Source organism: Sceloporus occidentalis, unplaced genomic scaffold, assembly GCF_023333645.1.
Source record: "Sceloporus occidentalis isolate IW3139 unplaced genomic scaffold, rSceOcc1.0.p SCAF_358, whole genome shotgun sequence".
In the NCBI taxonomy this organism is placed as follows: Eukaryota; Metazoa; Chordata; class Lepidosauria; order Squamata; family Phrynosomatidae; genus Sceloporus; species Sceloporus occidentalis.
This window is the reverse complement of record NW_028317338.1, coordinates 281,566-296,925: the sequence shown is the minus strand read 5'-3', so window position 1 is coordinate 296,925 and position 15,360 is coordinate 281,566. Positions and strand designations below refer to the sequence as shown.

The 15,360-nt window shown below is 40.5% G+C and overlaps 1 protein-coding gene across 1 annotated transcript; it reads left to right on the top strand.

Annotated features, from left to right (window-relative positions):
• Nucleotides 1-3,269: 3,269 nt before the first annotated feature.
• LOC149273817 (LON peptidase N-terminal domain and RING finger protein 1-like) lies at nt 3,270-14,959 on the top strand. Its single transcript, XM_089505984.1, has 12 exons — nt 3,270-3,729; nt 6,191-6,309; nt 6,635-6,757; nt 6,902-7,057; nt 7,323-7,554; nt 8,202-8,292; nt 8,915-9,029; nt 9,406-9,527; nt 10,036-10,194; nt 10,652-10,814; nt 11,067-11,216; nt 14,801-14,959. The coding sequence occupies exons 1-12, from the start codon at nt 3,270-3,272 to the stop codon at nt 14,957-14,959; spliced, it is 2,049 nt and encodes a 682-aa protein (XP_089362110.1).
• Nucleotides 14,960-15,360: the final 401 nt, after the last annotated feature.

Here is a 15,360-nt window from a genome sequence, read left to right as displayed (position 1 = left end):
TTAGGAAAAAAAGAAAAAGCCTGAATATAAGAAGACCCTATAGGAAAAAAGTTTTACCAGTAAATGTTAATTCATCTAAACTATTTTTTTTTTATAAAAGCTATGATTGAGAAAAATATTTTGGTTTTATTTCCTTCTATTTTCCAACCTGCCCCCCAGTTATGCACATCTGCCCCAGAAATGATGGTATGATGATATGCCTTTTAACCCTCTAAATGCCACTGTGCCCCATGATATGCCTTTTAACCCTATATGCCACTGTGCCCCATGATATGCCTTTTGACCCCCTATGTGCCACTCTGCCTCCAGAAATGCCTTATACCCCTATATACCACTCTGGCATTTAGAGGGTTAAAAGGCATCTTATGGGGCAGAGTGGCATATAAGGAGGTTTAAGGCATTGAGGAGGCAGAGTGGGATATAGAGGGTTAAAAAGGCATTTCTGGAGGCAGAGTGGCATTAAGGGGGTTAAAAGGCATTTCACAGAGCACTCTGCCTCCAGAAATGCCCTATGCCCCCCATTTAACACTCCCCCCCCCCAACTTACCGGTGCTTCTGACTTCCCTGTCATGTAGCCGGGGCAGCGTGTAGATCCCACGCACTTCCGCTGCAGCCGGAAGGAGGCGTGGCTAGCAGCGGGGGTTGTCTGCGTCCATCGCGCAGACCTTCCCCGACTGTCACACGCTGCCCCAGCTACACACCGGGGACTCAGAAGTACCGGTAAGTGGGGCGGGCGGGGGAGACAGGAGGATCCAGGTCCCCTGCAGCTGCGGGGGATCTGGATCTTAGTCGTCTCATAGTCAGACCTATTTGAGGTCTGATTATAAGACGACCCCGATTATAAGACGAGGGGTATTTTTCAGAGCATTTGCGATATATGGAACAATGCTACTTAATGTAAAACCAACAGAGGGCAGCATTCTGTCCGAAGATATTTTAGCCATATGTAGCAGTGTGCTCATTTGCATTTATTCAAATAAAATATATTCCCATGATCCTTTCGTGTAATGGTTTAATACAAAAAAAACAAAATAAATAGAAAAAAAGAGTTTGCAAGTTCGACAGAATTAATGTCCGCGAGTGCGGACATTTAACTGTTGCAGCGGGGAGACCAGCGGATCATGAGAATATATTTTATTTAAATAATTAATAAATGAAAATGAACACACTGCCACATATGGCTAATATATCATCGGACAGAATGCTGCCCTCTGTTGGTTTTACATTGAGTAGCATAATATTCTGCCAGAGAATATATTAGCTATATATGGTAGTGTGCTCATTGGTCGCCAGCAGGAGGCCCCCTGCTGGTGACCAATAGAGTTGCTCATACGGACATTACACTACTGGCGCCAGAGCTGCTGCGGTACACGTTAACCCTGTATTAACCCCTTAACCGGAACAAAACGAAGAAAAAACGAATATTCGCCCGAAGAGAAGACAGGAAAGGGCGAATATTCGCGGAATACGAATTTTTTTACGAGCACGAAGACGAAGAGCCGCCTGGTGCCCAAGTCTACTAATCAACATGATAGAGGTTACAACTTAAAACAAGTGATGGTATAAGAGAAGGGGGGGGTTGAGTGGGGTGTCGTAAATAATAGGTCTGGAGGTGAGAAATGCAGAGAGGTAGAGAGATAACCAAGGGACAGAACAAATAAACTTAGGGAAACCAATAACCACAATAAAACATCAAAGATAATAACAGCAATTAGACACAAATTGGATGTTTAGATGAAGTTCATATGAAGTTCTGGTAGTGTGTAAGGAAACCAGAATCCACATTAAGTCCCTCTTTTATGGTGTTAAAATGTGTAATCATTTTCATCTCAATTTCCTTTGAGTACTTTAATTTTTAGGTTTTGGATGGAGTGATTGTTCTGTGTGAAATGATGTCCTACCGGGTGCAATATTTTTCTTCCTCATGGTTTTTGATGGAGCTTCGGTGCAGGTTCATTCTAATGTGCAGCTTAAGCCCCGTTTCTCCAATGTAGCACCCTTTGTCACATGCAGAGCATTGTATCATGTACACCACGTTTGCCCATGTACATGAGTAAGAATACTTGATGCTGTATGTTTTGTTGTTGTGACTGGCTGTGTTGCTGTCACATATATGTCGGCAAAGTTTGCAGCGGGATTTGTTGCATGGTACAGTGCCATACTGTGTATGCTCCTGTTCTAGGGCCAGTTTGCTGCGCACTAATCTTTTCCTCAGGTTTGGTACATATATATATATACCTGTACTTAAACACATATATGTAGTGCTTATATATTTATTCAATTATATTTCATATCTATTGGATATCTGTAACCAGCCGGCACATCAACGTGTGCCAGTCTACTTTTATGGCCTGGTTTTCTTTGGTGTATATTAGTTATTTGGATGTTAAAGGGACAATATAATATCCCCAACGGCCTCACCAAAAAATGATACATATTAAAATAATTTATGAGGACTTAAATATACGCATTCTTTGGAAATTGAGTAAACAAGTAACGATAATCTGGTCTTAAAGAGAAGTTGCAGCCGCAGAGCAGCTCCTCTCCGCCACCGATCGGAGCAGCCAACCAGCGGCAGAAAATCAATGGGAGCATAAGCATTGATTTCGAAGTTTCATGTTATCTCACCAGGAGTCAGTTCAGGCTTTTGCCAGAGGGACTGGGTTTGCCCTGTATAACGAATAGTTAATTGTATGAAGACGTTTCATTGTGTAAGCATGCATCATACAGGGTCCTGACCCAGCATAAGTATATAGCTGGTATGTTTCATCTCGTCTCAAGTTATAACTCGGTATATTTATTGCGAGGCGCAGTTTGCAGGAAATAAACCTTATTCCTATTATACAAGCAGTTAAAATGAGGTTTCGCCAGTCGACATTTCCCCCTCTTAGTAAATACACTACTCGGTAACACGGCCCGGGGGAAGTTCGTTGACGTTCCGAAGGTTTCGGAGTGGGCTTCCCGCAGAGTAGGTTACATGAGGCGCCACACGTAACGCTACCATTCTATGCTACTGCATCACCCGCTCCCCGCCCTCCTCCGGACTGTTACGAAACTGGGCAGCGGTGTGTTTTGTAACCTAACAGGCGCGCCGACCAATGGCAAGTGTCTGTGTTGGTCACATGACGCGCTGGCTCTGGATGTCTTTATGTAACGCTTAGGCGGAGGGGGTGTGTGTGGATGGGATTCTGTGTGCGCTCTCACTTTAACGGGTTCGGAACCGGCGACGGTGATTCAGGTGACTACCCCGGTGGTTGCGGCAGAAGTCCATGGCTGTATCCCCGTGCGGAACCGAGGCCTTGCTGGCCCTGAAGGAAGCGCTGGACCATTACTCGTCACACTCCAGGCCCCGGCAGCTTGGAGCGCTAGTGGACTACCTGTTGCAGCAGTACCGGCCCTGGAGTGTGAGAGAGAAGGCGGCAGCGGGGCCCAGGGGCATCCTCAGCTGTCCAGGCTGTCACGGATTACTCCGGGAGCCTGTGGCTGCCCAGTGCGGACACACGTACTGCTGGTCCTGTGTCAGGGGGGAATCCAGGAGCCAATGCCGGCTGTGCCGGGGGGACATGGGCCGTCAGCCCCGCAGGACCTGTGTGCTGCTTAAACAGCTGATCCATAAATGGTTTCCTTTGCCTGGGGGCTGGAGCGGGCTGGACCGGGATGTCACTGAGCTGCTAAGAGCTGGGAAACACCGGGAGGCGCTTAACAAGATCCACAAGGCCCTGGAGGCAGGTCAGTCCCAGGGAAGGGTTAAAAGCAATGTGCTCTGGGGCAGATCAGTTACTTGCGAAATTCCGCTAAATCGAGGGAGCCTGTCTGGTTTGTCTTTATTATTATAATTGCCACGTAAAGCTTTTTGTGTCCTATTTGGAATACTGTTTATATTACTTAAACCATGCTTTCATTCCTATGTATATATTGGTAGACATGGCATTAAATACGGACATTCCATTAATCCTGATCTCTGCATGAATATGAAATGCAACAGCTTGGCCCCATCTGATGCAGCTCTTCTTGGGAAGTGGAGACATATCGGGGTCTATTCATTAAAGAGATGTGACTCCTTGACTTTACCATGTGTTGTGAAGACTCATCTTTTGCTCCTGGAGAGCTTGGCTGGCCCAGCATGTCACATAGACGGGCTTATTGTTTCTTGCAGGAGTAATCAGTCGTTGTTGGCCCTTAAATGAAATGTGAAGTGAGGGAGATCAAACCACAACCCCCCCCCTCCCCAAGTGTATAGACCTCTTTGGGATTTATCCACTAAAAGGATAGTTATGATTTCAACTCAGTTTACTTCTATTGAATAATGCATTATACAGGGCCAGCTTAGCCCTTCTTGGGGGAGAAATCTGTTTGGTTTGGGCATTCTGTTCTTCTGCCTAACTTAGGCTTCCTGGTTTAGCCCTCTGCTCGTTTGCATCGGGATACTTGATGTACAGAGCGGTTTGTCATTGAACCTCTTTTGGGACAATTGACATGCCTGGCACGTCATGGGGTTTAATGAGATTACGAAGGGATCAGCGGTGGCTTTTTTTCGCTCGGATGGTGTTCCTGCAATGTCTCGCCACCGAGGTGTTCGGCAACACCAAAAAATCTATGCAGGGGCACTGTGTGATCACCCTCTAGAGCGGCATGTTTTTCAAATACACTGGAAAGACCTGAGGATACAAAAAAAGTCATATTTTGCATGGCAGCAAGAGATTTTCGAGTAGTATGAATGCATACAGATCTTTCTTGGATACATGGGGGGTACAAAAGGTATGACCCTCTAGAATGGATTGTAAGCTTGCGATCTGGGCTCTCTCCACCTAATGTATCGGGTTGTCTTAGTCTGTCCATTCTAGTCTTGTCATATCCCTTGAATTTTTGTATTGTATTAAGCGGTACGTAAATTGTTGACGCTATATAAATAAAAGATAATAGTAATGCCCTGGCGTCCCGGGTTGTTTTGTTTTTGTTTTGTTTGTTTTTTTAAGTTGAAACCCCCAATAAATCATTGTTGAATTGGGTTTTCAGATCCGTATGGTACAGATCATGTATTTTTAGTCACATGGGTCTAGCAGTGTTGTATAATACGCGTTCACTAATTCATAACGTCTACAAAGGGATTCACCTTCCTAGATGATTCGCCCACCCCAGTCACATGACGTCTGGTTATGAAACACGCTTTCTCTGATGTCGTACCTTATACAACCAACAGCACCACAAAAGAAAGTGTGTGTGTGTGTGTGTGTGTGTATATATATATATATATATATATATATAACTGTCCCGTGTCTTTATCCAATTGTCGGCTTATTTACCGTATCATGTTGTTCACAGCAGTTTTCTGAGATTGTTTTCTCAGTTTTGTTCTGTTTATTTGCATATAATCTACAGTGCACTCAAAATATTAAATACCCAGCATAAATAGAATTAATATTTTAGAGCTTCTTGATCCAAAGAGAAATCTGATGGCCTTTTGGTGTCAAGAAGGAGTTTTGTTTGTTTTTTTTTGCCTTCTTTTGGACCAAGTGTAGGAAGGTACGGTAGAAGGGGTGAACTTGATGGACTTAGTACACAAGGTTAAAAAAATACCTATGTAACTCGGAGGAGGAATTTATTGTAACAGTTGGATCTGAGACAATATTAATACGTTGTAAGCTTGATGGAATAGCTATAGTGTTGCTGCAGCCAGTAATGATGTATTTACTAAAACCTGGCAGTAGGATATGTAACTAAGCACAGTGTCTGCACTCCTAGAGTAGAGTAGAGGCAGTTGGCTGAATCACTTGGCACACGTGTAGTTGGGTAACGCGACTCCCATAGACTTCTGTGCTAATTCTACGGAGCGTATGGAGAGACTGTACTAAAGTATGCTTCCCGGTGTCAGTAGATACACGCACAGATGTGCAAAATGTATTACAGTATACATCGCAATTGGGTTGGTAGTTTTAATGTCCCTGACAGCCCCATATTGCATTACTCTGCGAGTACTTTAATATGTATTCCAAAAACGGGAAAAGCACTTACCTGACACAGAAGAGCCAGTACTGCAGCAGCAGTCCAATTACTTTACCTTACCTTCACAGCATCTGATTCCCTGTATGTACAATTAATTTGTTTCCGTTTTTTTTTTCTCTATGATTAAAATAAAGTGTATTTGAATAGTTATACCATATTAAAGTTTTTGCTGTTGTCTTTGATACAGATCCCCAAAACTTGACGCTGCGTGTTTACAGAGCTGAATCCTATGCTGCACTCTGTGAGTTTGGAAAAGCACATGAAGAGCTGGACTTTGTTCTATCGAAACAGCGCAACAACCCGGAGGTGATTCTATAGCGATCTCTAAAAGCACCATGTCTTGTATTGGGTTTCCATTCAATTTGCTTTCTCTCAGAAACACTTAATTTTGTGTGTGTGATTAAACATTTAGAGGAAAGAGTAGAATGTTTGACACACCAAAGCAAAAGAAACCTTAGAACATCTAAGTGTAACAGCTTGTTTAAATAAACACCACAATCTGCTGTTTTTTTATGTAACAATTTTAAATTGATGCATTGGTGTCAGCTATCTGACAATGTATTGTTATGCCAGTGTTGTAAAAGTGAAACGGTTTCCTCTACAGATATTAATGTTGAATGTCTTTGCTCAGGTTTACTTCAAGAAAGCCAAAATGCTGCAAGATACAGGCCATATGTATGAATCTTTGATATTTTACCTCCAATGCTTGGCCTTGGACGAGGAGTTCGCACTGGCCAGATGTGAGATGGAAAAGGTAAGTCTGTTTCCTTCTCTGGGCAGTGCCCAAATTATATTTTCGTACAAGTAAATTGTGGGCTTCGTTAAATTAACATGCATTTGTCTGGTACCCACTGTTCAATTGTTTCACATTTTTCTTTTCTTTTTTATTATATTACAGATACTGCATGACTTCTTATCTCCTGTACCTGAGAATGTAGAAGGGATCTTGAAGGATCTGGAAAGGACGTCGTTGCCAAACACACCTCTCAAACCTTTTGTCCTGGGCTCAGATAAAGAAGAGCCTTCATACAGTTTACCTCGTTGTCTGGAGCAGGTAATTACATTTTAGGTCAGGGTAAAACAATATAGATTTTGTCACTGACTGGACAACAGTGTTAAGCCTATGAAAACTGGGAGATTTTTAATCTTAAATAGCTTTACAACATAACATTGATAAAGCTCTTTTAAGTATGTGACAATGTGAATGAACACTTGGAATACATTTAACTCATAACCCCCACAGTGGAATGGGCTTGGTTTTTTATTCATGTATTTATTGCTTACTAAATCATCTGTTTTCTAATGCATAGGGTACCCAGATGCCAAAATCCATGAGTACTACTGGAACCAGCGATATGCAGCGGACACAGTCGGTTCACGCACTTGGTGCTGCTAAAATATCTGCTAGGGAAGAGGGTTTGAAAAGGGTGTCGTCAGAGCCCCTCTTATCCAGTCAAGAAAATGGAATTTTGTTGAAAAGAAAATTCTCTCTATTTGAACAAGATGCAAACGTATGTGAAGATGGACAGAATAAGCACATCAAGCATGGAGGTAAGGGCTCTACATTGGATGCATATATTTAGAGCAGAACCCAAGATGGGCATGGCTTTCCAACCTCCCCACCCAATCGCTGCTTTTCTGCTTAACTTCTAAGTTCTATGTGGATTTGTCCAAAAATGTATACATTGTTCGTTTGGGTTTAATTTCCCTTGTATTGGTTAGAACATAAGCAAATGTGTCGAGTTTCAAGAGACAGTTTAAAAGCCCATACTCCCGATGAAGCCTAGCCTCGTCGCGGTGAAACGCACATCAAGTTGTGTTTTTTTCTTATTTCTTACATACCCTGTTATGTAAGGTTACAGCCCTATCCAAAGGCTAGTAACCCTGAATCAAAGGGCAATAGGATTGGTTTCTAGGCAGGAATTTAACTTTTTACTATGGGGATGATCAATGATGATGCAGTTTGGAGCTGTAACTGCAGGAATTGATTCAAAATACCGGGATTTATTATTTAATCAATAGCAAATTTGCACTAGAACTTGCCATTTGCACTTTGGATTGCCCATCTTTCTTTTCATTTTAATTTTAGCAGTTATCTGCTGATAATTGTTTATTTAAAATAGGAGAACTAAGCATGGTAGCTGTGATATGGTGATCCTCTAGCATATAGATTTATGTTTTTCTTTCTCCTCTAGAAGTTTTAGAATCAGAAGTGCACACTTTACCTCCGGAATGGACTATGCCCGATGGAATAGATACTGCAGACTTTGAGTGCTCCCTTTGTATGAGGTTGGTAGAATGTTTAATACCTGAACATACTTGAGTTAGACAAAAGTTAGGTGCCTCGTAAATGAGTATAAATGGCATGTTTTTCTAGAAAGGAATGTAAAACTTTTCCTTAATAGTTTTGGGAGAAAGCTAACGGTACAGTTTACCCCACCAGAGTTAAATGCGTGTTAAAGTAATGTTTAAGTGCTTTAATATGCATTTTTTTCCAGCTAAAAGGGGGAAGAAAATACCATTTTGCACCACTTTTAGCAGCTTGCAGCCAACCAATAGTGGAGATTGTGTTCCTTTAAATTGGTGGGGGTGCTTTCTGAGTATTTGCACATGCTTGTTAGACTCCCTGGAACTATTGTTCGACCTGGGGCTAGCTGGTGATGAGTATCCAACGCATGTACGTTTCTACTAAACACATCTCCGACAGGACAAATAGCTTTAAAAGTATATGCTCGGCTATACTAAAGTGCAAAACATGACTGGATTGTGCCAGAAGGGCTGTTCTCGGTCAGTTTAGTCACTTTCCTAGCTTAGGGCATTAAAAAGTGGGAATTGGAAGAAAAAGCTCTCTGGAAGTAATGTCTATTTTTAATTTGTATGTATTTTTTTTTTCTTTTGTTCCATGATTTAGATTATTCTATGAACCAGTGACCACGCCATGTGGACATACCTTTTGTAAGAAGTGTCTAGAGCGTTGTTTAGATCATACACCACAGTGCCCTTTATGCAAGGAAAGCTTAACTGAGGTAAGGGTTAATTATGTCTTCAGAATAAGTCATTCCAAATTGTTTTGCAAAGTCTAAGATGCTACATAACTATTTTTGTGCTGAGAATGTCAAAAGAATAAAGCTGTCCAGACTTCCTTTGCAACATCATGGGAATGCATTTTCTTTTATTTTTATATATGCCTAGGAAGAGACTTAACCAATTTGCTGTTGACAGTTTAGCCACTGTCGACGTCCTCTTGCTGTGTAGCTTATTTTGGTGTAGGTGGAATTAGCTGAAGTGTGTTGCAAAGTTTCATATGGTAAAGATAATGGATGTATTAGAGCCATTGTGTAAAAGCAGCACAAACGTGTTATTTTTAGAGTAAACCTGAGTATTTTTTATCTTTTTTTTTAGTACCTAGCAAGCAGAAACTACAATACGATGTACTTGCTGGAAGAACTTATTAAAAGGTATCTCCCCGAAGAGCTGTCCGAAAGAAAAAAGATTCACGAAGAAGAAACAGATGAGCTTTCAAAGTAAGCTGTCCACTGATACATATGTTTGTAAATTAATCGAAATGCTTGATTTGTATACCTTTTTAATATTTCACCCCTGTTGACCTTTGTAGATAAGCGCTTAAAACTGATCACACTTTAGTTAGACAATAGTTTTTAAAATCTGTGCATGACCTTCACTAAACCCCCTATTTTATTTAGTAATACTGGAACATTGTCTGGGTATCATTTAAGCAGTAACACGCATGCATTGTATTAATGCCTTGAGTGTTTAATGTTTAAACATGAGAGAATTTCTTAAGCCTGAAATGTATGAACATGGTCTTCTGGACTGCTCCCCGAGCCTTGTATACATTCCCCAAATTTAAAGCCACTAGATGATTAAACACTTCTAATCCGCCTCGTAAGTTAGGCTCGAAAAGTTGGTAGTCAAACAATTCTAATGAATCTGGTAACCTTGCTGTGCATCTTCCCCCTCCAAAATGATACGGCCTCATTTTAAAGTCCTCTCTCCTATCTGTTTTACTAGCCTTACAAAGAATGTGCCTATGTTTGTTTGCACGATGGCATATCCTACAGTGCCTTGTCCTCTTCATGTGTTTGAGCCTCGATACAGACTGATGATAAGACGATGTATGGAAACTGGCACAAAGCAATTTGGAATGTGCATAAGTGACCCAGAAAAAAGGTAAGCATTATAGGTAAATGATAACCAATATAACTAATGCATGTAATAGCAGAGTGGCATCTTATGTTACCATGTTTTTTTTTGTTTGTTTTTTTTGCATGATAATGTGTGGAGGAATTCATCAGAGTGGGCTCTATAAACTTGCTCCGTTTTCCATTCATGCACTCACACGAATAACTTTCTTTCATGGCACTTCATATTCTCTTTAATATCAATGTAACCACCCTAGTGGCTAAGTAATAGTATCTTTCTTACAATGTAAGGGTCTGGCATTCGCTTTTTTAGGTACTGACGATATTGAATACCGAAAGGGCAAAAGTGAATGCATAGAAAATTCCCTGTTAGCAGTCTGGCTACAAACTTTAGAATTTTCTGAACATTTTGCACAATTTTTAGGGCAACTTTTTGTTTAAAACTAGTAACGTCATACTTTTGTATATTTTTGTTTCCTGTTTAGTTTTGCTGAATATGGCTGTATGTTGCAAATAAGAAATGTTCATTTCTTGCCTGATGGACGCTCTGTGGTTGATACAATCGGAGGAAAGCGATTTCGTGTTTTGAAGAGGGGAATGAGAGATGGTTACTACACTGCTGACATTGAATACTTAACTGACAGTCAGGTACAGAATATTTTACCCACTAGAACCCCCTACCCGAGTTGTGGATGTGCTATGTTTTAACCAAAAGAGGAATTGGAAGCTACATTCCTGCTCATGTATAGGGCCTCCTGCAACAGTGGGTTAGACAGATACCCAATTTATTTGGCAAACTACTTTACATCACAACCCCCTTTATTGAAAACACAGCTTTAACCATGTGTGATTGTGTATTTAATATTTTCTCATGTTTTAATCTCTAAATTCCCATTACAGGTTGAAGAAGAAGAGCTGGAGCAGCTCAAACAGCTTCATGATGCTGTGTATGCTCAGGCGTGCCGCTGGTTTCAGAATTTAAGATACAGATTTCGCAGTCAGATTCTGCACCATTTTGGTTCAATGCCAGAAAGGGAAGCCAATATACAGGTACCTTTTTCAATTCTGTTATATCGCTTGTTCCAAAAATCCATACCAGTTCAGTTTTCAGATCATTGGAAATACCAGAATCCCCCCCCCCTCCCCCAGGCTAAGCTTTGTATTTCAGATATAAAGTGAGATGGTTTTCCAGTTGGTTTTTTATTATTATCATCATCTTTTATTTATATAGCGCTGACAATTTACGCAGCGCTTAATACAATACATATATTCAAGGGGTATGACAAGACAAAAATGGACAGACTGACAAACCGATACATTAGGTGGAGAGAGCCCGGCTCGCAAGTTTACAATCTTGAGGGATTTGTCTAATATCTTGTGCTGAAAATAATCATACTTTTACTCCAAGGTCACAAAACTGCTGCTTTCAGCATGTAGTGAGATTGTGGTTCTGTTTGTCCTTGGGTAGGAAGTTGTTTATACAGCTTCTTACATTGTTAATTCAAGCACATAATTCGCTCTTGATGTTAGGTGTGTATATATATATATATATATATATATATATATATATATATATATATATATATATAAACTGTAAAGATTAATATTGGTCCACCAGCTATTTAACAACTTTGATTTTAAGTTGCTGTTCCACCTAGGGTGCCTCCTATAAAATATAGCAAGACAAGTGCTGCATCATGTAAAGAACCTATCATTTTATTTATTCTACTCAATTCAAAACTGCATTGAAAGTTTAGATACTAGACTTGAGTCCTGCTATACTTCCAAAGCCCTCCTGAATGTATTACAATAAAGCAGTCTGACTTACAGCTACTTCCAGTCCCCTTTAAACATGCAGACACCTTTTCTGTGATGTGAGAAATTAGAACTGGCCAGCAGAGCAGTTCAAAGAGAACAAAACCGCAATTGTTAACCATTTTGGGGAGGGTTGTCTAGGTGGAACAGCACCTTTTTAACTACAATAGGACATCAAGGACTCCACCCTTAATCTCTGTTTATATCCTAGTGTTGTGATGTTTAACCCCTTAATGACAATTGCCGGTCCTGGCACGGCACGGAAAAGCATGTGCTTTACGACAATTGACGTGCCAGGACCGGCACGTCTTTAAACGGGTGCAGAAAGCGATCTACTATCGCTTTCTGCACCCAAAAAGCGTTGCTGAATGCCTCGACCTCGAGGCATTCAGCAACGCCGCAATCGGCACGAAGGGGCCATCTCTGGCCCCTCCACGGGGCGTCAACATCCGCCATACTTTGTATGGCGGCGGACGCCCGTTTTAAAAGCGTTTAGGAGGCGATCGACGATCGCCTCCTAAACTTAAATGGTGTCGCTGGAATGCCTCGATCAGGAGGCATCCAGCGACACCAAACACTAACCTTTTGATGGGCTGTGACCGCTCCGGAGAGCGGTCACAGCCGCAGCTGCCGGCAATCTTCGCCATCAAGGAAGATGGCCGCCGTCCTGTAACAGGAACCACAAATTTTAAAAGTTCGCTAGATAGTCCAGACCATCTAGAGAACTTTGGCTCCACTTGCAGGTTGAATACAGGTACTGCATTCACCATGCAAGTCAATGGAGCCCAGCTTTCTAATCACAGTGTGATTAGTAAAAATAAATTAAAAAATAAAATAAAATTAATAATAATTAGAAAAAAATAGTAAAAAAACAGTAAAATGTAAAAATCATTTCCCACTGATGTCACTATCAGGGGAACCTCCAAGTTGAAAAAAAATGTTACATTTTTTTTTTTTCAAAATTAAAAAAATATATATATATATATAAAAAATATATTTTTGTGAGCAAGTCCTAAAATTAGCATATTAGCTTAAAACAATTCTCGCATGGAAAGAGTTAAAATACTGGCATATTAAATGCCCGTGGGGTGTCTACTTTTAAAAAATGTATGATTTGATGGGGTAAATTGAATGGGCCAGGTTCAACAACGTCCCAATTAACACGGGGGGGAGGATGGCCACACATCTAATTTCCAATTAGAAAAATGCACACGTACCAAATGTGGCCTTTTAGTTCCCCCCAAAAATGACACACCCATGCATGTGGGGTATCACTGCACTCAGGAGATGTTGCTGAACACATTATGGGGTGTCGTGTGACAGCGGCATATACCAGGAGCTGTAAATTCATACATAAAGTAGGTGTGTGTGGGAAAAATACACACACAAAAATATTACTGCAAACTTTGAAAAAATGCTGGTGGTAAAATATGTGCATGCAAAGAGTTAAAATACCAGCATTTAAAATACCCTGTGGTGTCTAGTTTTGAAAAATATATGGTTTTGTTGGGCACACTGAAATGGCCTGGCTCAAAGATGTACCAAATAGGGCATGGGCAGTGGATCCCAAATGCCAAAGTTCAACATTGAAAAAAGCGCATGCCCCAAATGTGGCCCTTTTGCCCCAAAACAGCCAGGCAAAATCATTCATGTGAGGTATCGCTGTACTCAGGAGATGTTGCTGAACACATATTGGGGTGTTTTGTGATAGTGACATATACGAGAACATTTTAATTCATACCTGAATTAAAATGTGTGTGGAAAACCAAATGCAAAAAAATGACTACCACAAAGTTTGACAAAGACTGGTGGTAGATATGGTGCATGGAAAGAGTTAAAATACTAGCATTTGAAATACCCTGGGGTGTCTAGTTTTCAAAAATATATGGGTTTATTGGGCACACTGAAATGGCCTGGCTCAAAGATGTACCAAATAGGGCATGGGCAGTGGATCCCAAATGCCAAAGTTCAACATTGAAAAATGCGCATGCCCCAAATGTGGCCCTTTTGCCCCCAAACAGCCAGGCAAAATCATTCATGTGGGGTATCGCTGCGCTCAGGAGATGTTGCTGAACACATATTGGGGTGTTTTGTGATAGTGACATAAACTAGAACATTTTAATTCATACCTGAAGTAAAATGTGTATGACAAAACAAATGCAAAAAAATGACTACCATAAAGTTTGACAAAGACTGGTGGTAGATATGGTGCATGGAAAGAGTTAAAATACTAGCATTTGGAATACCCTGGGCTGTCTAGTTTTCAAAAATATATGACTTGATGGGGTAAATTGCATTGGCCGGGTTCAAAGATACCCGAAATGGCACATGGGGGGAAGAATTACCAGATTTGGAAAAAATGGCTTTGAAATAGCAAAACGCTACCTGTACTTATTGCCCCATAATGGGTAGAAAAAAGCAAAAAAACATAACATTGGGTATTTCTAAACTCAGGACAAATAGTAGAATCTATTTAGCAGGTTTTTTCATTACCTTTTATAGATGAGTAAAAGATTTTTCAACTAAAAGTTAGAAACAGTCATTTTTTTCTAAATTTTTCACCATATTTTATAATTTTTTTAATAGTAAATAATATGATACAATCAAAACAATGTCATCTAAAGAAAGCCCTTCTTGTCCTGAAAAAAACAATATCTAATGTGTGTGGGTTCAGTAAACGGGAAAGAAGAAAATTACAGCTAAACACAAGCAGCGCAGAAATGTTAAAAAGGCCATTGTCACAAAGGGTACAAAAAGTAAAATCAGCCTTTGTCTCGAAGGGGTTAATAATCTTATTTTTTCTTTCATGAATATCGTAGGGAATCCCAAATGGACCTGCTTGGTGCTGGTGGCTGCTTGCCGTGTTACCTGTGGATCCCAGGTATCAGTTATCTGTCCTTTCAATGGCGTCCCTTAAAGATCGTCTTCTGAAAATCCAGCATATATTGATTTATTTTTCAAGAGATCAGCCCAAATGACTAACCGCCTGGAACTTCCTTAAAAGTTATCCACTCGTTACTGTGATCGCTACCGGACTTGTTGCTATCTTTGCACATATAACGTTTGCTTGAGACATTATTGTGAACAAACTTCCTCACTTGTGTGGATATCAATAAGGAAATCCATTTTAAATGCTTCAAATCGAATCATTTGATATGATTGTGTTACATTTGACTTTATTGCACTTTAAAGGTCTTTATTTTTGGTCTGTAAAATTACATTGCACATTTTGAAGACATCAGGGTGTATGCTGTATAGCTGCTTTGTGCTTTATTACATTTTTGTGTATTCGGCATATAATGCAGATCTGTCCATGGACATTGCGAACTTTATCTGGTTACATATGCCACCTAACTATGCAGTTTTGTTTTTTTCTGTA